This window comes from Onychostoma macrolepis, chromosome 22 (genome assembly GCF_012432095.1).
Source record: "Onychostoma macrolepis isolate SWU-2019 chromosome 22, ASM1243209v1, whole genome shotgun sequence".
NCBI lineage: Eukaryota > Metazoa > Chordata > Actinopteri > Cypriniformes > Cyprinidae > Onychostoma > Onychostoma macrolepis.
This window is the reverse complement of record NC_081176.1, coordinates 20609657-20633865: the sequence shown is the minus strand read 5'-3', so window position 1 is coordinate 20633865 and position 24209 is coordinate 20609657. Positions and strand designations below refer to the sequence as shown.

At 36.9% G+C, this 24209-nt stretch overlaps 1 protein-coding gene across 11 annotated transcripts in view; it reads left to right on the top strand.

Moving 5' to 3' along the window:
- celf5a (cugbp, Elav-like family member 5a) overlaps positions 1 to 24209 on the top strand; it is a 231436-nt gene that overhangs the window by 203505 nt on the left and 3722 nt on the right. For 3 of the 11 annotated variants that reach the window (XM_058760783.1, XM_058760780.1, XM_058760777.1), the window contains 5 exons: positions 7031 to 7196; positions 21408 to 21623; positions 21862 to 21954; positions 22711 to 22854; positions 24003 to 24169. In XM_058760783.1, coding sequence (XP_058616766.1) covers positions 7031 to 7196; positions 21408 to 21623; positions 21862 to 21954; positions 22711 to 22854; positions 24003 to 24130 — 747 coding nt within the window. In that variant the 3' untranslated portion in view covers positions 24131 to 24169. The other 8 variants (XM_058760786.1, XM_058760782.1, XM_058760784.1 and 5 more) reach the window with 6 other exon arrangements.

Here is a 24209-nt window from a genome sequence, read left to right as displayed (position 1 = left end):
ACATCGTGCCAAAAGACAGATGCGTTTTTTTAAAAAGGTACATCTAACTCCTAAATCTGACAAACAGCTTATCATTCAGTAGTACATGAAGATGTTGGAAATATCAAATGCGGCCCCGTCCTCGTCTCTGGAGTGGAATGGGGGGTGTGACATAAACACGCGATGAAAGCGAGAAACATTAATTTTCTTTCAGATGCTCTTGTCAATACAAGCCGAACATCTTTTATCTGTCTTTTCTCCCGCTGCCTCGTGTTTGATCTTTTTCCTTTTTCTGAGCGGAGCCATCTTCATTTTCGACTTTTTTTTTCTCTGTTTTTTTTGGAAGATGAATAAAAGCGCCGCTGTTGATGGAAAGCCAGAAAGATCTCTTTTACTTGACGCCAATCACCAGAGACGGTGCATTAGATTAATATGACGCACAAATTGCTTGAAAGCACTTCAGAATGTTCTGAAGCCAACATTAATGAGGGGAATGTTTGTCTGGGTATTTTTGGGAGGAGGGCGCTGAGGAGGGGGGTGCATATTCTGCTATTGACCTACATTGCCCCCTGTTGTTGAGAAATATACCAGTGTTGGCTATTCAAATGGTTTTTTATGCATCTTTTTGTAGTTTTTATGCATTGTTTGAAAGCACTCCTTCTTATGGAACATCTAGAAATAGGCAACATGATTGATGTATTATATAGAAGTATACAATCTCACCCCTCGCTCCTCAGTAGAAATGTCTTTCTAGTCATAAATGGATACTTTGCAGAAATATGACTACTATATACTGTACATATAAACCACCCTCTTTGAGCAAATACATGGCAAAGAAATATCGAAATGGAAGTGCAGTCAGACCTGAAACATATTTTACACAAGTATGTGAGTGCAAATTCTTACAGCTATGCAAGTTTGATTTTGGTTGCATTGTGAAACTTAATTTTTAGGGCAATACAAATGCATGTTGCATTCTCTGCATTGCCACAGGGGGCGCTATAGTGCACATTACTGTAAAATGACTATGTCTACATACATTTTTTATTTTGTTTAGGTCAATTATTTTCATAGTGGAGCAACAGTTTGTAGTAGGAATGTGCATCTACATAATTGAGGCCCATGCAATACACATGCATAGCCAACGATACGATACATTAAAGATACACATGAAGCAGTTACCGATACGATGCGATATGATTTCTATTCGATTTAACTCAATGCAATACGATGCAATGGAAAAAAAATATATGATGCTATGCAATTCAATATGTTACAGATAGTTCACTTTTATTTCTTTGGTTCAGACAGACAGCAAATCATAAATAAATCAACTTAAGTGCCTTCTGATGTACTGTTGTGATACGTCGTATTCACGTAGCAGCAGTGGCGATGAGAGAACACGCATGAGAAACAGTTTAGAGAGGTGAAGTCAATCTACATATAAAATATTGGTCACAATTTCACAAATTATTGGTAACTTTCGAAATAATAAAAGTATAGCGCATCTACTAATAATTATATATAAATAAATAGTTTTTTACCGATGCAAATATGTTAGAAACGATGCATCGTTATACAAATGCCAACTTCTATCCGATGCACACTTTTTAAATCGATGCATTGCATCGTTAACTTTTATGGCAGTGCACTGATGCGAATCGGTGAATCTTACCATCCCTAGTTTGAAGCAAATCCTGAGTAAGGTCGTTTAAATTAGTTAAACAGTTGACATGTTTAGAGTTAGCTGCTGGATAAAAGTAAATCTGTCAATTCCTTGTTTACTGAGATTTATTGCCACCATACTGCAATGTTTGTGTTTTTTCCCCCAGTAAAAATATCTAGCTTTAAAAAATTTACTTATATTACAAATACGATTTTTGCTTCTTAAATTGATCTTGTTTTAAAAATAGTGATTCATAGTGTTTCAAAATATTAGGTAGCAAAAACAGTTTTTAAGATTAATAATAATTATAAATATTTCTTGCGCACCAAATCAGTATATTTCAATAGACGACAGTACTTTTGAATAGTAACATTTCAAAATATTACTGTTTAAATGTATTTTGATAAAATAACTGCTGCCTGGAGAGCATAAGATACTCTCAGAAACTTCTTAATGATTACAAACCTTTGAATGGTTTTATAGATTATATTGGAACTGATTATATACAGCATATTATGCTATATTGTTTGAATGATTTTCTGGAAAACAAGACAAATTACCGCTTAAGAAAGAATGTTAATTAGTCCCAAGTTTTAATATCTGGGCTTACACACTTGCATATGTTTAGGACCTAAAACAAGTTCCGGTAGAACCAAAACTATGTTTGCACCATCACCATGTTTAGTCCTGAAGATGTGCTTTAGCAAACAGCAGAAAAAGGAGCGAGGCCGTTTCAGGCAATCTTACAGGGCCAGGGACCTTAATAACCGGGGTCCTCGCATTCAGCTCACTCTATTTCTCGTCTCTCTATAAATATCTCTCCAGTCATCCTGCCATTCTCCCTGCGCTGCATCAGGGCCAGACCGACTGTAAGGGGTCATGTGTGATGCAGGCAGAGGTGGGCAGAGACACAGAGCAGCTCTGGGTAGATAATTGCCAAGTGATAAAGAGGTGATTGCCTGGTGGCACCGAGGGAGACTAATGCCATCGGCAAGCCATAAAAAAACCCACATGCCTGACACTAAACGAATGCCGTCGCCCAGGCAACTTCTTCTCATGGCCGCTTCTGTTTTTTTTTCCCATTTTGAAGGAAGAAAAGGTTACGACCTCAGTGATGAAGACTTTGCTGAAGGCAATTTGGTCCCTTTTGCCTGCGCTTGAATGCTTCCTGTCTATTCAAGATGCTGGGTAAAGTTTTGGTTTAGAAATGTTCAGCGATAATTCACCCAGTTTAATTGTTGTAATTATTTATAATTATTATTTCACTCTCACGTCATTACAAACCTGTATGCTGAGTTTTTTGGGAGCAATTTTTTTAAATGATTTTTTTTACGCAGTACCTCAATGTTTCCGCAATACCTCATGGCAGAACTTAAATCACTTAAAATCATACAAGTCTTGCGCTATGTCACAAATCGGAAGTCGTATGATAAATTTTAAATTGTCAGTTTAAACACTGAAAATCTTAGTAACCATTCATTTTTATTACATGGGAAAGAGCAGCTTGGACATTCCACTAAACATCTCATTTTATATTCTACACAATAATAATAATAATAAGGTTTGGAATGTCAAATGGGTGAGTAATTAATGAGAACATTTTCATTTTTGGCTGAATTGTTTTATTAAAGTTTTTTATGCAGGTCTTCCTACTAATTCGTCTGTGAATACAGATGTCAAGTCTACGCAAAACTATGCTATAATATCAACATAAAAGTAGGTCATAAAATTCTTGCCCTAAAGATAAGTCTTCAGAAATTGAATGACACTTTGATCTCAGTAAACTGTAAAAATGTTATTCAATTTAAACACTGAAAATGTAATTTAAACACCATTCACTTATATTTTATGGAAAAGAGCAGCTTGGACATTCCACTAAATTTCTCCTTTTATATTCTATGCAAGGGGTTTGAGTTTAGAACCACAAATGCACGAGTAAATAATAACAAAATGTTAATAATTGGCTAAATTGTTTATTATTATTATTATTATTCATGTTATTTATTTATTTATCTTTTGGAGATTTTTTACGAATCTGATCGCAGTAGCTTGTATTGGCCTTAAAAACTACACAAAATTGCCAAAAAACCATACAGTGAACCATAAAACTCTTGCTCTTTATTCCAAGTCTTTGGAAGTCATACGATACTTTTATGTCAGTAAAGTAAAAAAAAATAAAAATAAGTCATTTTAAACACTGAAAATCTTGGTCACCATTCACTTTTATTGTATTTTATTGACGTTCCGCTAAATTTCTCCTTTTATATTCTACAAAAGCATTTTGGGTGTGGAACCACAAATGCGTGAGTAAATAATGACAAAATATTTTTTTACACAGCTCATCCCAGTAGCTCGTAGCGACCATACCTGCCACGTCTTCTACACAAAATGGACATAAAATCTACATAAACGTGAGCCATACAACTCTTGCTCTTTATTGCATGTCTTTGGAAGTTATATGTTACTTTTATGAAAGTAAATAAAAAACACTGAAAATCTTGGTCACCATTCACTTTAATGGGATGGAAAAGAGCAGCATGGGCATTCCGCTAAACTTGTCCTTTTATATTCTAAGCAAGAAATAAAGTCATACATGTTTGAAAAGACAAATAGGAGAGTAAAAGATTAATTTTTGACTGAACTATGTCTTTGAATAAGAATAACAGAGTTACACAAGAGATGTGTTTTTTTAATAGTCTCGTTTTCCGCCGACAGCCAAAGGACCTTGTTTTTCTATTCTTTTTTTCCCTCCTTCTCTCCCCTCCACCTCCTCCAAGAACAAATTGATGTTGCTCACTTCTCCCCAACATAATTACATGCTTGGGCCTCCAATTTTCTGTTTTAATTCCTAAAGAGCAGAACTGAATGCCACATCGTTATCTGAGGCAATCTGGTGGCAGCCATGAAAGGCGACATTATCCGAGCCGTTCATGGAGGGAAATTACAATATGGAAGTCTTCAACTCACCGCACTATGCTCTGCCCAAAGCCTGTCCCTCTGGCTTTTAAAGGGCATTAGCAAACTGTCACCCGGCGAGAGCCAGCCAGCTTAACTCTGATGCCCCATTCAGCACGAAGGAAGAGGCCGCGAGATGGGCACAAAAGCATCTGATTACTGTGGCATGGCTATTACATGGCGGAGAGAGACTAGACTGTCTTGTCCCACCCTTGCCTAAACGTTGACAAATGCATTAAACCAGTGGACCATGACCCATTTTTAAGTTTCTTGCAAACTCGCCCAAGTAACAATTTAGCTATATGTGAAAAAAATGTGACAAAATACACTTCTGTTAAAGGTAGATTCTTCTTCTCAAAAGCATTAATACATTAAGCAGTTTCGCAAAAACATCTCAGTTAATTTTGAATACCTCTGAATTAAATGTTTCTCTTGAAATGTACTTACTCAGCATATTTGTGTTGAGATTTTATTTGTATTCATTTAACTTATTTATCCTCCTTGTTTAGCCAAAACTGTGGATTTTACCTGAAGGATAATAGATGATCCTCAGCGGTTTGTTGATGGAATTATGCAAATGACAGGAGGAGTTTATAGATAGTAATGCAGGCGAGGCTTATAGATTTGTTTTGTGGGTGGACGGCATCTTTCAGGCTCAGTGACAAGGCCAATGAGAGAATATGATTGCCTTTCTACTATCCAGAGATGAAACAGCGGCGGAGAGCAAAGCCTACATGAACAATATCATCCTCTGCATTCAAATGAAGAGTGGCAGCTGGATGATTATTGTATGAAGTAGAATATTACCTTATTTCCTCTATGGGGACTGTATGCTGTGATGTACAGGAATGTTGTTTGATTAGTCGTATTATTGTTTAACTGGATAGGAATAGTTTGATCTTGACCATGTTTTTTTTAAAGCATTGTTCTTGTAAATAGACTTTAGTCAGAGTAGAGAGCATAGTCTAGTTTGTCCTGATGAAAACAGACATACAGTTGTCACCTTGCCTCTATTGAAAATGTGTCTTTACAGTTCTAATACGCAAAAAAAAATAAAAATAATAATTGATATGACTTATGAAACGCCATTCGTAACCCATTTTGCTTCTGTAATGTGACATATTTCTGAGTGAAGAATATGATAGAATATAATGTGATTAGAAGAGATGAGTCATTTTGAATTCACAACCAATTTTACTTCTGTAATGTGATGTGTTCTGGAGTGAAAAAGAATATTTAACAATAGTATGATCTGAAAAAATGGTTGGCTAAATTTGTATTCATTTATTTGAAATGTTTATTTTTGTTGTTGTTGTTGTTTTTATATTCACATAACCAGCTAGTGCCAGCCTCAGTTTAATTCCCAACAAATTAAATATCTGACAAAAGTCTACAGCAGCACGGTGAAGTTATTAGAAGAAATGGTAGACAGGCCAGCTACAATTATTTTATTTTATTTATTTATTTATTTTTATTTATTTATTTTTTTAGAAAAGACAAGATACACAAACACATTTCCAATGTGCAAAACCCCCCCGGATATGACCTATGAAACAGCATTCGTGACCAATTTTTCTTCTGTAATGTGATGTATTTCTGATGTATATGTATATTAAACAAGAATATGATTTGAAAAAAGATAGAAAGGTCAACTACATTTTTACTTAATTTGTTTTATTGCAATTATATTTTTATCAATTACTTTATTATTGTTATTATTATTAATTTTATATATATATATATATATATATATATATATATATATATATATATATAACTTTTGTTATTGTTTTTTTTATTTGCATATCCCTGAATAGCTATTTTCATTCCCAACAATCTGAATACTCTGACGAAAGTCTCTATGCACAGTGACGTTATTAGAAAAGACATGCACGATACATGTAAACAAGCATTTGTGCATGGGGTACGATCTGGATCTAACGGTCATTTAAGCTGGATCTAAGCTGGCTCTGCTTCAATGTAACCATGATATATTCAGCCTTGATAGCTGTCACATCGTAAAGGAAAACAGGGGAGGGAAAAAAAGTTGCGCTGTCAAGGCCATGAAGAAAGCATCACCTTAAAGTTTGAAAGGGAAAAAATGAATACAATTCAATTTTTCTGCTCCGAACTCCCAGGTCCCTTAAGGACTACAATAATATGTGCGTCGATCCCTCCATTAGAATGAGCCAGACCGACAGCTATTGAAATGTTTCGAGGGGGCTTGTGACAGCCCTCTGACTGGGAAGATGGACGCTTTCACTAAACATAGGTTGACACATTTTTCTCTTTTTCCGCTCTACTTTCTCCTCTACTCTGCGAAGCACTGCCTATCCATCATGCCCCCATGTAGCCTGTGTGCTTCTAGTAACTTTTCTCTCCCTCTTTCTCCCTCTCTGCTTTCTGTTTTTCTCTATCTCTATCCGGCAGCTGATGCAGCAGCAGGCGGCCCTCATGGCTGCCAGTCACGGAGGCTACCTGGCGCCCAGCGTGGCCTTTCCCACCACCCAGATCCACCAGATGGGGGCGCTCAATATCAACAGCCTGCCGCCCACCCCCATGACCCCGGTGTCGGGTGAGTTTCATCAGACACTGGGTGAGCAACAGTGCTTCATTTCCTCTCTTACGGGATGGGGTCTGAGGTGAAGTGTTACCGTCGCATTAGTTGGACCACCATAGTCAGTCTCAAGCTTACATATGCTTTAAAAGTTAGATTTCTTTCAGACTGAAGCTATAAATCCTTAATCAAAAACATTTTTGCACAGTTGGACTAACATAAATAGATAACACAACTGTAGCTTGGCTTCACCCAGCATTGTATTGTTGATTGCAACAAAACCCTGTGTTCTGCTCTGAAGAGCTCTGAAAAGAGATGAAGCGTGATGTGTATTTAATGTATTAAGTGTATTAAGTATTAAGTGTTCGAATTGCACACTTGTCATGTTGGATGGACTGTAGTTTGACTACGCAAAAACCCACTTTAGCTTGATTGTAAGTGTGCATGTAAATGTAACTGTGCTCAAATGCACAAAAACTGTAGACAGTTACTTACATTTCTTGAGGTTTTTTGTAAAATCGTTTGTGATAAAACAGAAAAAGTTAATTAACAGCGTAAATGTGATTAGTCTTTGAAATTTTCTTCTGAACAATAGTTGATACTACAGTTAAAAAAATATCTGCATTATAACTGCACATGTAAACATTCTTGCGATACATTTGTGAATCTTACTCTGTGTTAAAAGGTTGCATATTTTTTCTTGTGCAACCATTTGCGATAAACTGTGAATAGTGTAATTTTCTGTGTTAAAATGTCAGTACACATTACTTTTTGGTGGATAAAACAAGTGCACAAAAACAATACACAGCTACACATTTTTAATTTTATTTATTTTATTTTTTTGTACTGTATAACAGTTTGCATTAAACTCTAGAAAAAAATACTGGAAGTGCGAATAGTATTTTTTTTTTTTTTTTTTTCTGAACAATAGTTGATACCACAATAGTAATAATAATAATAATAATATATATATATATATATATATATATATATATATATTATTGCACATGTAGATGTACTTGCAGTTCATTCGAATAGTTTTCTGCATGTTAAAAGTCAGTACTCATTTCTTTTGGATTAACAACATTTTTGTACGACTCTTTGCGTTTAACTCCAAAAAATGATCGGAAATGTGCATAGTATTTGAGATTTTGCTCTGAACAATAGTTGACACCACAGTGAAACATCTCGGTATTGGTATTGTAAACGAAATTTGAGGTCTATTTGCGTCATTTTCTGTGAGTTAAAAAAGTAATTTGCATTACGTTTTACTTTTGGATTGACTGAACGAAAGCACAAAAGCTATACATAATTTCACAAATTTCTTCAGTTATACACATAAAAAAAAAACATTTTTTTACCATTATTTTAAATTGTGTTGTCAACTATTTCAATAATTGACAGGAAACTGCTGCTAAACAAGGTAACCAACCCAAATGTATATAACCACTGTATTTGATCTCTTCCATAATTGAGCTGCAAATCGAACCAGACTTTATGCCTGTAGTCAAAAATCGACCTACGCAACCTAGATGACTGTTGCATAGGCAGCCGTGGAATTGCGGTTTCACATGGGAAATTAGTTTGAATATACTATGGCATTTCAAAACAAGCACATTTCTTTCCTTGATTTTAAACAAATCAGCCCATATCGTGTCACATTTTAAGTTACAAAAACACCCACGCTGACATTTCCTAAATGGCACGCACACCAGATTGTTTTATTCGTCCTCAGAAAGCTTTGATAATCAGGACACACGACTGCTCTGATTGTCATTCCCAACACCCCGTTATCATACAATCTAAACAAACAGGAGATCTTATTGGATAATGGCCACCTTACAGCATTTGCTTATGCAGCAGTATTGCACTTTTCCAATCCCTTACGAAAACATGCCAACCAGTGAATTATGCTCAGCTTTAACAAAGCTCATTTCTCTTTTGTCAACAGCACTGCTGTAGCAATTTACACTATACACCACGACACCGGACAATATCATTTGTCATTCTTGGTAAAACGCATAGTTTTGGCAACATATGAGTAGCTTGCAGCAAACTGGCCAGCCGATTTTGAAGCACATTATTAGTTTCGTGGCTAATTGACTGACCGTGGAATGACAAAACGTTTGCGTTCTTATGCAAAGTTAAAACACAAGCTTTATTACCAGAGGGGCTGGAACAGCAAGACGCTCCCCCTGGCATCACATATAGATTTAATACGGTTCCATCTTTTACAAGCCGCCATCCAGTCCCATAAAAGCCTCGTCCAATTAAAGCTCCAGAGCTGTCAAGCCACACTTCTCTTCTGCGAGGTTGAGGCTATCCATGTGTGGCATTACATGCAAATGTACTTACTTGCTACTTCAAATATTAAGTCAGACAGACAGGACGGTTTGTCAAATGTTTTGTTAAGACACATGCAATGCAAAACATGCACTTTTTCCATCCCGGATCATCCATCACTCACTGCATGTACTCATTGTATTAGCAGTCCTGAAATTCACAGGACTGCAAGACTGCAACTGTTTATATTATAAAATTATACAGTGATGCTACTGCATAGTTGATTTTTTTTCATTATGTATACCAAAAAGTACTGTGTTGGTACCATGGTACAGTTATGGCATTAGATGTTAATACGCTGGTACTTTGATATACATATAATGGTATTTACATGTTACTCCTTTGTAGTGCTGTCAAACGATTAATCTCGATTAATCGCATCCAAAATAAAAGTTTTTGTCTACATAATAAAATGTGTGTGTACTTTGTATATTTATTATGTATATATAAATACACACACATAGAGTATATATTTTGAAAATATTTACATGTATTTACATTTATATCTATATTTAGATTCACATACTTTATACGTAGTATATATTAATATATTTAATATATAAACAAAAACTTTTATTTTGGATGCGATTAATCGCGATTAATCGTTTGACAGCACTACTCCTTTGATGCTTCAAATGTCCAAAGCATAGTATTACCATGTGCCAAAAACATGGTAAAAATGTGGTATTACTATGGTAACTGTCACAAAATATAATAATATCATGGCAGATGTCCATAAAAACATCATAATATCATGGTAAACGTCACAAAAACATAGAAATACTATCGCTAATGTCCATGAAATGATGGTAATGGCATGGTGTCGCAAAACATAGAATTACTGTGACAAATGTCTATAAAAACAATGGTAATGCCATGCTAAAAACATAGTATTACCGTGATAAATTCTTATGAAACTACACTATCACCATAATAAATGTCACAAAACAGTATTACCATGTACATTTCCATAAAACTATAGATACACCATGGTAAATGTTTATGAAACCACAATATTACCATGGTAAATGTCACAACACATAGTATGACCATGCCGGAGAGCTATGCAATCATGGTAATGCCATGTTAAATGTCACAAAAACATGGTATTACCATGGTAAATGTCCATGAAACCTAGCAAGTCTTATACAAACATGGTATTACCATGGTAAATGTCAATAAACCATGGTAGTCACCTGGTATGTTCTTGGTACCATGGTACTAGCATGGTATTTTGACAATGTACCAAGGTTTTTAATGTAATGAGCAGGGTTGTTTAGTTAACTGAAGCTAAAACCAAACAATAAAAAAAAATTTTTTGTTGCTTGAGAAAAAAAAAAAAAATTCCCTGAATATATATAGATAACTTACTAACATATATATGCATAACTTACTTCACTTCAACTAGCTAAAGGCAACATTTTTTTTTTTTTTCATTAAGTTAAAATAACTAAAAATGAATTAAAAAAAAAGACTATTTAGACTTTAAGTTAAATAAATATAACAAAAAAAATAATATAATGATACTAAAATAACATTGGTAATGTAATACCATGTTTTGGGTGGTTTTGTTTTTGGACGTATAGCTTGGTATTCTTAAGTAAGTACCTTGCTGTAAATACCATGTTAAATGTCCATAAAACAACAGCACCTCGTCTTTTTTTGATTTTTTTCTTTCTTGCAAAAAGGATCCATCTCTGTGTAAAACAACCACACTTGTATGTTTGGATTTTATCCTTTTTGACTGGGATCAATGTCATATTAACATGCAATGCAGCTGCTGCGGTGAATTGGCCTCTCATACACTGACTTAATTGAAAGAGACTGGCGGAGCTGCGCGGATCTCCTGTGGACGTGAGATGTGCTGAAATATGCGCAGCATTGGACACGCTTCTGCATGCGCGTGTGAGCTCTGCTCCGCTGATTGCCTTCCATTATTGAACCTATTGGAATCTGTTGCATTATTAATCCTGGGCGAGATAGAATGGCTAGCGTTAAAAAATATTCCAAGGACTACAATAAATAAGATATTCATACGTTTTTTTTTCTAGTTCATTCATTCATTCATTTGCATCTCCCTGGCAGGCACAGCACCTCTGGTTTATTCAATACATCTGCCTGTGCGTACACACACACACACACACACACACACACTTATTGGTTGTGACTTGTGTATAAAGCATTGTGGAAGAACTGACTATACTGGAATCTGGTTGGATATTAAGCGCTAATGTTGCTGGAGAAATATTGAATTTCTGTTTGAATAAACTATAAATGTTTTTGGATCAGGCTTTAAAAATGACTGAACAACTATTCTATTGTGATGCAAAGGAGCCTGCTAACTTCCCTTTATCATGAAGTGTTTTTTAGGGAATTGTGCTGCAATCTGAAGACATCTGGCAAGACCACAATTGAATGGCGGAACAGCTGTCACATCATCTGAGGCTGCTTTCAGATCTCCATCTTTTAGTTAATGCACAAGCGTGGAGTATTATTAGTGCGAAATATCCTCGGTGTTAGAAATAACATTAACGTGAAGTAACAAAGTATTAGCAGAACATCTCATTGGGCTCAAGTGGAGTTACAGATTTGCAAAATTGCATTAGAAATAGACAGCATCTGGAAAGTATTAAGATATGGACTACAATGAAACATTGCAGAAAAACAGTCAAAAACATTACCGTATTTAATTTGACTGACATAACCTGACTATATTTGTAATCTTACAAATGTAATCCTGATTTAGTCAAGGTTGTTTCGATTTGATTGTGATTCAAAATTGATTATTCAGTTACAATGTCAACAGGCCCAGTAAGTATTATAGTATCATCAAAAATAACAATGTAAGTAATATTACTGCACTTTTTAGGTATATTATCAAGCATTTATTATTTTTATGATGTATTATTAATGCGGCATCAAGTCCTTATCAAATGTTTAAATCCTTATGAAAAAGGTACTGTAACAGTATCGATGTTGAATCTTTCAAATAAAATGTACATTTTTACAACTTTTGTGCATTAACACTATTTAATATTAAGCATATTTGATGAATAATACAGTAATAAATAATAAATTATTTTTCTTATGATAAATGCATTTGAATTTCATACATTTTGACATGACATTTTTGTTGTTGTTTCTGTACATTAATAAATAACAATAATAATATTAAGTTATGATGATAGATTAATTAGATTTTGTACATTAACACTGTTTAAGTACAATAATAATAACAACAATAAAGATGAAAAAATATTACATTTACATAAATTACATTACATTCAATACAATACTAATAAAATTAATTGTAATATATTTTATTACTTTATTAATATTATTGTTATTATTATTTCAATATTGAATCTTTTAAAATAATTTACATTTACATAAAATTCAATACAATAATAATAAAATTTATATTATTTCAATATTGAATCTTTTAAATGAATTTAATCTTTATAAAAAATGAACCTTGACAGGTAAAGTGATGGTATCAGTAGATATACCATGCTACTGAATGATTATATATTCCTATACAGTATTTACATGGCCCCCAAGGTAGTTCGGAGAATTGCATGTCCGAAAAACAGTATTATCATGGCACTTTGTCCCCCCCCCCCAAAAAAAGAACAAAAAGTAAATGGTATTTATAATGAAGAAGATTTGATGCCACATTAGTACAACAACATATGTGCCATTACATGTGACTTGAGCATCCGGAGTAACCTAGAAACCTGGACGTTGTCATCGAGAGGTAACGCGGTGACATCCTGCGGTGCACGCAGTGTTTAGGAGTGCAACAGAGGGGTTAAGAGCGCTCGCTGAAAACAATGGCGCGGCCACTCTATTAACAGATGTAAAGCACTTAAGCGCGATGGTGCGTACACACTCAGCCAGATGGCGCCCTCTATTAGAGGATGTATCGCTACCATGATGCATGGTGATGTTTTCCCCTATTTTGTTTCTTTTTTTATAAGAGTAATGTTCAGCAGGTGCAAGCTCTTGAGCTACAAAGAGCTCCAAGTCGATGGCATGACAGTCTAATTGTCAGCGGCGGGATTAAATGGCTTGAAACTGTGCAGCCAGGCTGGTCGCGTTATTCGTCTCTGCCCTGAAGTTCGTACCCTGACACAGGCTTGATGGGTTTCGCAAAGCCCCCATCCTGCTTTTTTCCTGTTTAAATGGAGATGTGTCACAGACAGATGAGAGAATGCTCTTTGGTTAAGCATATGTCGGATGTTTCTGTTGTGTTTAAAGCCCCGGACGAAGTTAATGAGGTGTCAGGTGCGGTATTTGCGAGCCATCCGAGAGGCGCGGAACATGATGGGGACGGTTGAGTTCACCTTGTGTGCCGTCAGGGTCATAAAACCCATTGACTTTGTTCTCGGTCTCGCGGGGCCGCGAAATAGAGATTGCGCTCGAAAGAAAGCCTGAAAGCGTTTCAAACAGAGCAGCTGCACAGGTTGTGTCGCATGCTGGTGTCCTCAAAGATGCTGTTTTTCTGTTTTGGGAAGCCACTGGTAGTAAAAAACATTGTGTTTATGCATATATTGTTTCGTAAAGTACTCGAAATGCATGTTTTAAGGCCTAGAGCTGCATTGACGTCTGTTTAAGATGTTAAAATGTTGTTAAAAGTTTCTATATTGAAGATCATTTGGAGTAACAACTTCAAAATGGTTGAACACTAAGACCCGCTGTTGCATTTCTGCAGCATTCAGACTAAATAGTCTCATATTCACACTGATTTATATTTCTTTTGGTTTGTTGCCATTTTTCTGTCTCCAAACTTAGATGCAAAACAGTCCCCAATGGTGTCAGTAGGCAGAGATTGTGTTTTGTGGCATGCTGGGAGATTGAATTTGTAAATTATTTCATGCCAGACATGTTCCTATGACAACATTTTAGATTGCGTTCTGCTGTAAAATGTAGTTTTAATCCATATTTAGTGAAAAATAAATATTTAATAGTTTTAAACAAATATACAATGCTGCTAAAGTTGGTCTCCGTGATTAAAGTAATAGTTTGTCCAAAAATTTAATTTCTGTAATAATTTATCACATTAATGTATATAAATATATATTAAACAAACAAACAAAAAATCTGTAGAACACAAAATCAGACGTTTAGCAGAATGTTCATACTGCTCTTTTACATACAATGGAAGTGAAAGGGGACTGGAGCTGTTAAAGTGTTAGTTCACCCAAAAATGAAAATTAGCCTGTGTTTTACTCACCCTCGAGGCATCCTGGGTGTATATGACTTTCTTCTTTCAGACGAATCCAATTGGAGCTTTTATTAAAAATTGTCCTGGCTATTCCGAGCGTTATCATTGCAGTCAGTGGGTATTTTTGTTCAACAGTCCAAAAGACGTGAAATAAAGTGCGCACATCTGTAATAAAACATGCCTCACACGGCTCCGGGGGGTGAATAAAGGCCTCCTGTAGCGAATTCATGCGTTTTTGTAAGAAAAATATCCATATTTCAAACGTAATAAACACTTTTCTCTCACTTACGCTATCTGTCATCTTCGGTTTGTGCTTCTAATTCATGACCGGCGTTTTGTTCTCTCTCCACGTTTGTCACTAATCACGCAACGCCCACGTCCTACGTCATCTGCCGGAACGGATTCCGTGCATGACAGTTAGATGTAGTGAGAGAAAAGTGTTTATAACATTTGAAATATGGATATTTTTCTTACAAAGACGCATGGCATCGCTACAGGAGGCCTTTATTCACCCCCTGGAGTCATGTGAGGCATGTTTTATTATGGATGCGCGCGCTTGATTTGACGTGTTTTGGACTGTTGAACAAAAACACCCACACACTGCAATGATAACGCTTGGATTAGCCAGGACAATTTTTTATATAACTCTGATCGGATTTGTCTGAAAGAAGAGTCATATACACCTAGGATACCTCGAGAGTAAGTAAAACACAGGCTAATTTTTGGGTGAACTAACACTTTAAGTTCCAAAAATGACCATAGAAGCACCATGATTTTGTGTTTGATGGAAGAAAGTAAGTCATACAGGTCTGAAAAGACCTGAAGGTGAGTGAAAAATGCCTAGATTTGCATTAAGAGTGAATTGTGATCTAATGTGTAGTTGTCAGACGGACAATGTAGTCAAACCAAATTTTGTTGAACCGCCATAAAAGTATTCATAACTGCATTTGTGGACTAGCATAAAGAATCTCATTTGCTTTACATTATATACATAGCAAACCTCTTTATGAATTCAAGTATGAATTAAATAAACATACTGTAAGACAGGCTCTGTATTAAAATATGGATATAATGGGAGTTAGTTATTGTGATTGGTTTGGCTGCAGTGCTAACCGATACAATTCCAGCGCTCCTTGTTGATTTCAGTGTATAATTTGCATAATAAATCCTTTTGGTGCATATGGTAAGCTGTTCCTCATTGTAGTCACCATCGGGTGCAAATCAGCATGATGCACCGAGGGCAGATTGCAGTAATGTAAATCCAATTACACTTCCCCCTTGAAATAACAGTATTTGCAGAATACTCAACATCTCGTAGTGCTCAACATACTAACGGGGTTGACAGATGAAAGATTTGTTTAATAACAGATGGATTCATTCTGGACTTTTGGAATTGGATGCCAAAATAGACTCCATCTGGAACAAATTGCTGTGATATGGACCACACCGAACCACAAAGGGAAGGATTATACAGTGCATACTTGGATCTACACTAAGAACCGCCTATTGATTCTTTTGATCTGTGAATTGCACGTCATACGCCGGTACAGGACCACTGCAAAATGTTTACACTCTAACATAGTAAACTGACATGTTGCTTGATTTTCACAACGCAGCTCTTAAACCTAGTCATTATGTACATTTTCATATGGAACGCAACACCAGATTGCACATGTCAGACCAGGAATTAATGTGAATTTGTCACGTTGTAAAGGAACACTATGCAAACATCTAATATGCAGTGGCGGAGCTAGAGTTATTAAGATGGGGTGTCTCACCTGGTTGCCCGCTGACGGCAACATTGCTCAAAAAGTTACCCCGTGTATCCATCAGCCTTAACTTCTCTTATCTAACCAGTGGCTGGATCAAAAGATCTAACATTGTAGGCTACAGTGAATTTTGTAAATGTTGTTTAGGAAACCTAAAACTTCAACTTACTTCAAACAGGGCTGACAACTTTTGAGTTCAGCCCGGAGTGACAATTATTCAGGAATAATTAACAAGCTTGCGATTAAGTTAAGATCTTATTTTTCCTCATTTTTTCTAAACTAAACTATACAGGGAACCCTATTGTTGAGGTTAAAAGTAACAACTGATTTGTATTCAAGTATTATACCATTTTTTTATAATAACGTTATATCTTTACATTATTAATTATTATATGAGTAAATATATAATAAAAATAATTTTGCAAAATTCTCCTCTCTAATGTACACTTTTCTCACTAGTTTATGGACAGAGAATGGATTTTCTGCAGTTATGTGACAATGTGTTATAGCTGCTGTCTTGACACGATTGAAACACTCATTGAGTGATTACATGAGACACTATACATTAAGTTGTAGAGTATCTTTTAACATGGATCGGATGTCCATTCAATGTTTATTCATTCTAATTATAGAATGCACTCCTTCCTCACTTGAACTGAGGCAATGCGAGAGCGCATGTGAACCGTCACGCAAATGAAGAGCTCCAAAACTGTTTTTATCGTTTGAAATTCTAAATAGAACTAACAGAATTTGAAAGCTGATACTTCCTATCATCAGAAGTGACCTGCTCTGTCGTGTCTGTCAGTTCGCCGTCTGTGTCCTCTCTGCTCTGTGATGTTTTTCACTCCATAAGATAATGAACGTGTTGTTGCAAGAGCGCATGAGAGGCTGGAAATGGATGAGATGAAGCGCAACGCGGAACACCAGATGCGTCGCATCCTTGAGTTCGAGGCTAAAATAAACGCTTCTTTCAGTACGATTAAATAAAGAAAAGAAAATAATAGTGTATTAATTATTGGGGTGGCCAATCAGATGTCAGGGGCCACCCTGGACACCCCTCTGGCTCCGCCAAGGGTAATATGTATGCGCATGATGATTTTCGCAAATTCGCGTTTTTGTAGTTTATGCAAAAGTAAACGAATGGTATCATTTTCAAAAACCTGCACTTTGAAACCAGTTTTCAAAGTTTGCATTTTCAAGCATGTAAATGAATGGCCAAAATGAGTAAAAAGCATTCAGTGTTTAGTTGAAAATGGTGTCATGTAAACAGATATTGGAATATAGAGGTTAGGAGAATGTTAGGAGAAACATTTTATTTATAATTTAATTTGTAGATCTTGGAAAAACATACATTTAAAAAAAAAAAAAGAGAGAGAGAGAGAGAGAGAGAGTAAAAACAGGTAAATCGAACTCAAATTGACATTGTTAGCTTAGCCACATGCTAATGTCAAACTATAGAAATCAAGTGACAACAGTCTTGCCTAAAAAACGCTACTGGTTCATAAAAACAAGGTAAAAGATGGAGTAAATTAGGAAATGTCCAAAAGGAAACATTCAATTTATCATTTTTAGAACTTAGTTAAATATTTCATTTCATTCAGTACCAAAAGTAACAGTAAAAATAGCTTAATCTATTTCAAATTGTTATCATTAGCAACATGCTAATGAAATCTGTTATACAATTATACAGAATGCAAAACACAGGGCTGTGAAATGAAAAATGTCTAGAGGCGTGTTTTTTTTTTTTTTAATGAACTTCTAACTTGAGAGTGGTGTTTTTAGAATGGCGTCTTGTGCACAAAACACATCCATCTAACGCATGTTTACTGTACATAGAGAACGATGGAAAAGCAGTGTGCTGGAATGCAAAAACGTGTTCTACCCTCTTTTTCCCAGCTACACTGTGTACCCCGAGTCATATCATTTGTCTTGTCTTACTAGCTTTTTTTGATGCCTACTCAAGTCTTATTCCTCAACCAGAACATGATCTGAGTTTTCGTGACTAGCTCAGTCTGTTTCCTAACCTTCCTGCGGGCTGGATCCTCCCGTCAGTGTTCAGCTTTTCCAAACTGTCACATCACAATGATAGATTCTCAACATTATAACAGCACGCAGCTGCCGCTCGGCCCCGCACGTGTGGTCGGTTCGGTTGAGGTTGCCTGTCGGACATCCCCGAACGCGCCCGGTCTCCTGGGCTCCGGGAAGAATGGGGCAGAGGCATCGACTAATTCATCAATGTGCCGTGTGGGAAGCAAACAATTGCGAAAAAGCTTAGGAACAGGAAATAGCACAAACGAGAGTAAAGAGCTCTCCTCGGCCCACTGAAATTCCCCCAGGTTACAGCAGTGGGAGGCTTGAGTACAGTTTTGGGAACCTTTACGTTCGATACGAGCCTGGTTCACACTCTGTCATGCTGTAAGTGAAGCTGGCTGGGTGGACGATCAGCCTGTTTGAATCCATCGGCTCAGTCATATTTCTATAAAGACTTTTCTATAGGGTCTTTTGCCACATTGTAATTGAGGCATGCTGGGGGTTTCCATGACGACCGTCCTCTATGTCCAGCATTGTTCGCGGGTACAGATTGAAATGGTATCCTATGGGGAACTGTTTTCTAGTTTGTACCGATGCACAGCCACAGCTCTGAAACGCTCAAGGCTTGGGATCAAACACACTTATGCTGGCAAGGGCCTATTAAACGATTAATTTGCAGATGGTCGCAAAATAATTTTTTTTGTGTGTTTTGTTGTAACCGCTTTTGTTGTAACCATTTTTTTTAGTCGTATAGAATGACTGACTGCAGTTCATCTACATTTATCTCTATGCCATGGCATTTCTAATAGGTTAATACAACATTATATAATGTAATGATTGTTAATGACTTTTTAAAGAGTTATTATATTAATAATAAAACTTTATAAATATTAGTTTATAAATAGTGCTGTATCTTAACTTTAATATATAAATAATTAAAATGTATTAATGAATGTATTGTAATGTATTAATAAATAATGAAACTAAACTTTATGAATAAATAATAAAGTATAGTACATCAATTATATTAACAATAGTAGTAAGGTTAATTGAAAATTAAACTAAAAATGAAGATTAATAAGGTAAGGTATAATAATTATGAAAGAATAAAGGTGTGTGTGTGTGTGTGTGTACACATACACACGCACACACACGCGCACACTGCCGCTCAAAAGTTTGGAATCGGTAAGATTTTTAATGTTTTTTAAAGAAGTTTCTTCTGCTCATCAAGGCTGTATCTATTTGATCAGAAATACAGAAAATGAAAAAAAAACTGTTATTTTGTGAAATATTATTGCAATTTAAAATAACAGTTTTCTATTTTAATATACTTTAAATTATAATTTATTTTTGTGATCAAAGCTGAATTTTCAGCATCATTACTCCAGTCTTAGTGTCACATGATCCTTTAATTACTGCCTCAAATTTGGCGTGGCATGGAGGTGATCAGTTTGTGGCACTGCTGAGGTGGTATGGAAGCCCAGGTTTCTTTGACAGTGGCCTTCAGCTCATCTGCATTTTTTGGTCTCTTGTTTCTCATTTTCCTCTTGACAATACCCCATAGATTCTCTATGTGGTTCAGGTCTGGTGAGTTTGCAGGTGCCAAATCCTGCTGGAAAATGAAATCAGCATCTTTAAAAAGCTGGTCAGCAGAAGGAAGCATGAAGTGCTCCAAAATTTCTTGGTAAACTGGTTCAGTGACTTTGGTTTTCAAAAAACACAATGGACCAACACCAGCAGATGACATTGCACCCCAAATCATCACAGACTGAGGAAACTTAACACTGGACTTCAAGCAACTTGGGCTATGAGCTTCTCCACCCTTCCTCCAGACTCTAGGACCTTGGTTTCCAGATGAAATACAAAACTTGCTCTCATCTGAAAAGAGGACTTTGGACCACTGGGCAACAGTCCAGTTCTTCTTCTCCTTAGCCCAGGTAAGACGCCTCTGACGTTGTCTGTGGTTCAGGAGTGGCTTAACAAGAGGAATACGACAACTGTAGCCAAATTCCTTGACACGTCTGTGTGTGGTGGCTCTTGATGCCTTGACCCCAGCCTCAGTCCATTCCTTGTGAAGTTCACCCAAATTCTTGAATCGATTTTGCTTGACAATCCTCATAAGGCTGCGGTTCTTTCGGTTGGTTGTGCATCTTTTTCTTCCACACTTTTTCCTTCCACTCAACTTTCTGTTAACATGCTTGGATACAGCACTCTGTGAACAGCCAGCTTCTTTGGCAATGAATGTTTGTGGCTTACCCTCCTTGTGAAGGGTGTCAATGATTGTCTTCTGGACAGCTGTCAGATCAGCAGTCTTCCCCATGATTGTGTAGCCTATAGTGAACCAAACTGAGAGACCATTTTGAAGGCTCAGGAATCCTTTGCAGGTGTTTTGAGTTGATTAGCTGATTGGCATGTCACCATATTCTAATTTGTTGAGATAGTGAATTGGTGGGTTTTTGTTAAATGTGAGCCAAAATCATCACAATTAAAAGAACCTAAGACTTAAACTACTTCAGTCTGTGTGCATTGAATTCATTTAATACACAAGTTTCACAATTTGAGTTGAATTACTGAAATAAATAAACTTTTCCATGACATTCTAATTTATTGAGATGCACCTGTGTGTGTATATATATATATATATATATATATATATATATATATATATATATAGAGAGAGAGAGAGAGAGAGAGAGAGAGAGATAGATAGATAGATAGATAGATAGATAGATAGATAGATAGATAGATAGATATTGATGTGGGATGAGTTGTTATATACATTTTCTATGCTTTAATATGGAATTGCAGACTTTTTGCACACTTTGTTTGGAAGCTGTACCAATGTACAATGTGCTGTCTGTGTTTGTTTTCCTGGCTCAGCAGGCCTCAGCTCACCGCCTGCCAACATCACCACATCAGCCGTCCCCAGCATTGTCACTCCTATCGTCAATGGCTTTACCAGCATCCCTCACCAGCCCAACGGACACCCTGCGGTCGAGGCCATGTACACCAATGGACTGCCCCCTTACTCCACCCAAAGCCCCACAGCTGCGGACACCCTACAACAGGCCTTCACCGGGGTGCAGCAATATACAGGTTCACTACCTTAATGAGCCCTCTCTCTCTCTCTCTCTCTCTCTCTATATATATATATATAACCGCATAAAACTATTCTATTTTTGTGCTGCTTACTTAAAATGGATGGTTGTTTTTGACCAACCATGCGTCAGTTTGTCTTTTTTTCCCCCTTTCTTTCTTTCGAGTAGCCTTGTTCAATGCTGTATCACATAAATCCAGGCTGTGTTCTCACACAGATTTCTCTTTGCACATACAGCCATCTACCCAGCGACCACACTGACCCCTATTGGCCAAAGCTTGCCACAGCCACAGCAAGTCATTCAACAGCAGCAGCAGAGAGAAGGTGAGGGTGAGAGATTTTTCATTTGTTTTGGCATAAAGATCAATACTACTTGCATGATGATGAGTGAATAGTTCATTATACTGGAATAATTGCAAATTGCATCTTCCATTAAAGTAGTTCACGCAAAACAATGTAAAATTTGCTGAAATTTACTCACTCTTAGGCCACCCAAGATGTAGATGAGCTTGTTTCTTAATCGGAACAGATTTGGAGAAATTCAGCATTCCATCACTTTCTCACCAGTGGATGGGTGCCGTCAGAATGAGAGTCCAAACTGCTGTATCACATAATCCACAAGTAATCCACATAACTCCAGATGTTACTTGATGGACTGGAGTCGTGTGGATTATTGTGATGTTTTTATCAGCTGACTGTATTCTGACGGCACCCATTCACTGCAGACAATCCTGTTCTGATTAAGAAACAAATTCATCTACATCTTGGATTGCCTGAGAGTGAGTAAATTTCCATTTTGTGTGAACTATTCCTTTAATGCTTTTTTAATTGCTAGAATATTTATTATAAGTAAACAAAAAAATATTTAATATTTTAAAAAATGTAATCAATTTGTTTGGCCTGTTTTAGCGTAATGATAAAAACATAAAAATGTAACAAAATTGCTCGCATGGTATACTGAAACAAAAGGCCTGAAATTAACAATATAATTTAAATACAAGTTCTTATATTAAAATATTTCTGTTGTCTCTGTGACTTATTTTGAATGGAGATTCCACAATGAGTAACAACGGTTTTGTGTTGCAGGACCAGAGGGCTGCAACCTCTTTATCTACCATCTACCGCAGGAATTTGGTGACAACGAACTCATGCAGATGTTCCTCCCATTTGGTTCAGTCATCTCCTCCAAGGTCTTCATGGACAGAGCCACCAACCAGAGCAAATGTTTTGGTGAGACAAATAAACATGCATAAACACGCATATTCATTTCTAGGCGATTAATCTGCCTAGCCTGATTCAAGCATCAATGTTAAACTTAAAATATCAGTAAAAAGTCACAAAATTGACCCCAAAACTTATCAAATCCTAAATGTGAATAGCTCCAGAACAAGTATTGCGTAAGTGAGTTAAGTAATGTTTCCGCATACAGCCTGTCCCAAAACTACCAATAATCGGTCTCAGTGTAAACTCCATTCTGTATTCTGTGTCAAGCCACAAACCGGAGCGCTGCCTTTTAAAAACCCCTGAGCCAGAAAAAAAGTCCTAAGTGATGCAAAAAGGCCCATTATGGATCAACATCTGTTCCCGCTCCAGGGGGAGACATTTCCCAAGCCACAATTAATAGCAGCTCCCGTCTCCTGGGGGAGGTTAATAAGATATAAATTTGTGAAGTAGGACCTATTTGCAGTATTGACTTATACACTATGCATTTACTGCATAATGTCAGGTCTGGGTAACAGGCGCTCGGTAGAGTAATTAATCTGCGGTGGGGGCCGCGGACTGAGATGGACCGATGGGACTTGGCTGAGAGTACTGACATACATAGATTCCCTATTAAGCAGCCTTGTGGCTTTATCCCCCACATCACCTCCATGTGGACCTTCTCGCCCTTGTAGATACAAGCCTCGAAATGGGGGCAGTTCCAGGCGCCTAGGCCACTCTTCTCCCAGGTGGCTGATGGCCGACGAAAACGCCCGCTGTTTTTCACAGTTCACTGCCGGTTCCTGATGATGCTCGTAATGCCAGGGAAAGTGCATCCTCACTTCATTTTGGCTTTTTGGTCGCTGGCTTGTAAAAGCCTATGGGTTTGAACGGGAAGCTTGGGATGTCACGGACAAATGTGGTTTGCATGCTGTGGGTGGCCCCATTTCGGAGTCCTGTGGGGCGATTTGTCCCTGTTCTATACCACCAGTGGCTTATATATGCTCAAAAGTAGCCCACACAGATGCATATATGGTGATTTTTCAGAGTTCCAAGTGGAAATAAGTTCATAAAAGAGCCATTTTTGACTTGTTGGAAACTGCTTTAATATGATGCCGTGTAATCAATTTTAGCTCCCGAGCAACTTGGTTCACGTCTGTTCTCGTGATCTCTTGCAGGCTTCGTTAGCTTCGACAACCCAGCAAGTGCACAGGCTGCTATCCAGGCCATGAACGGCTTTCAGATCGGCATGAAGAGGTTGAAAGTGCAGTTAAAACGGCCGAAGGATGCGAGCCGCCCGTACTGACAGGGCCCAACCCACGCAGGGCTCTCAGCAACAGCACAGGTAGCCCTTTTGGACACCAGACACGATTTTTAACAGGAAT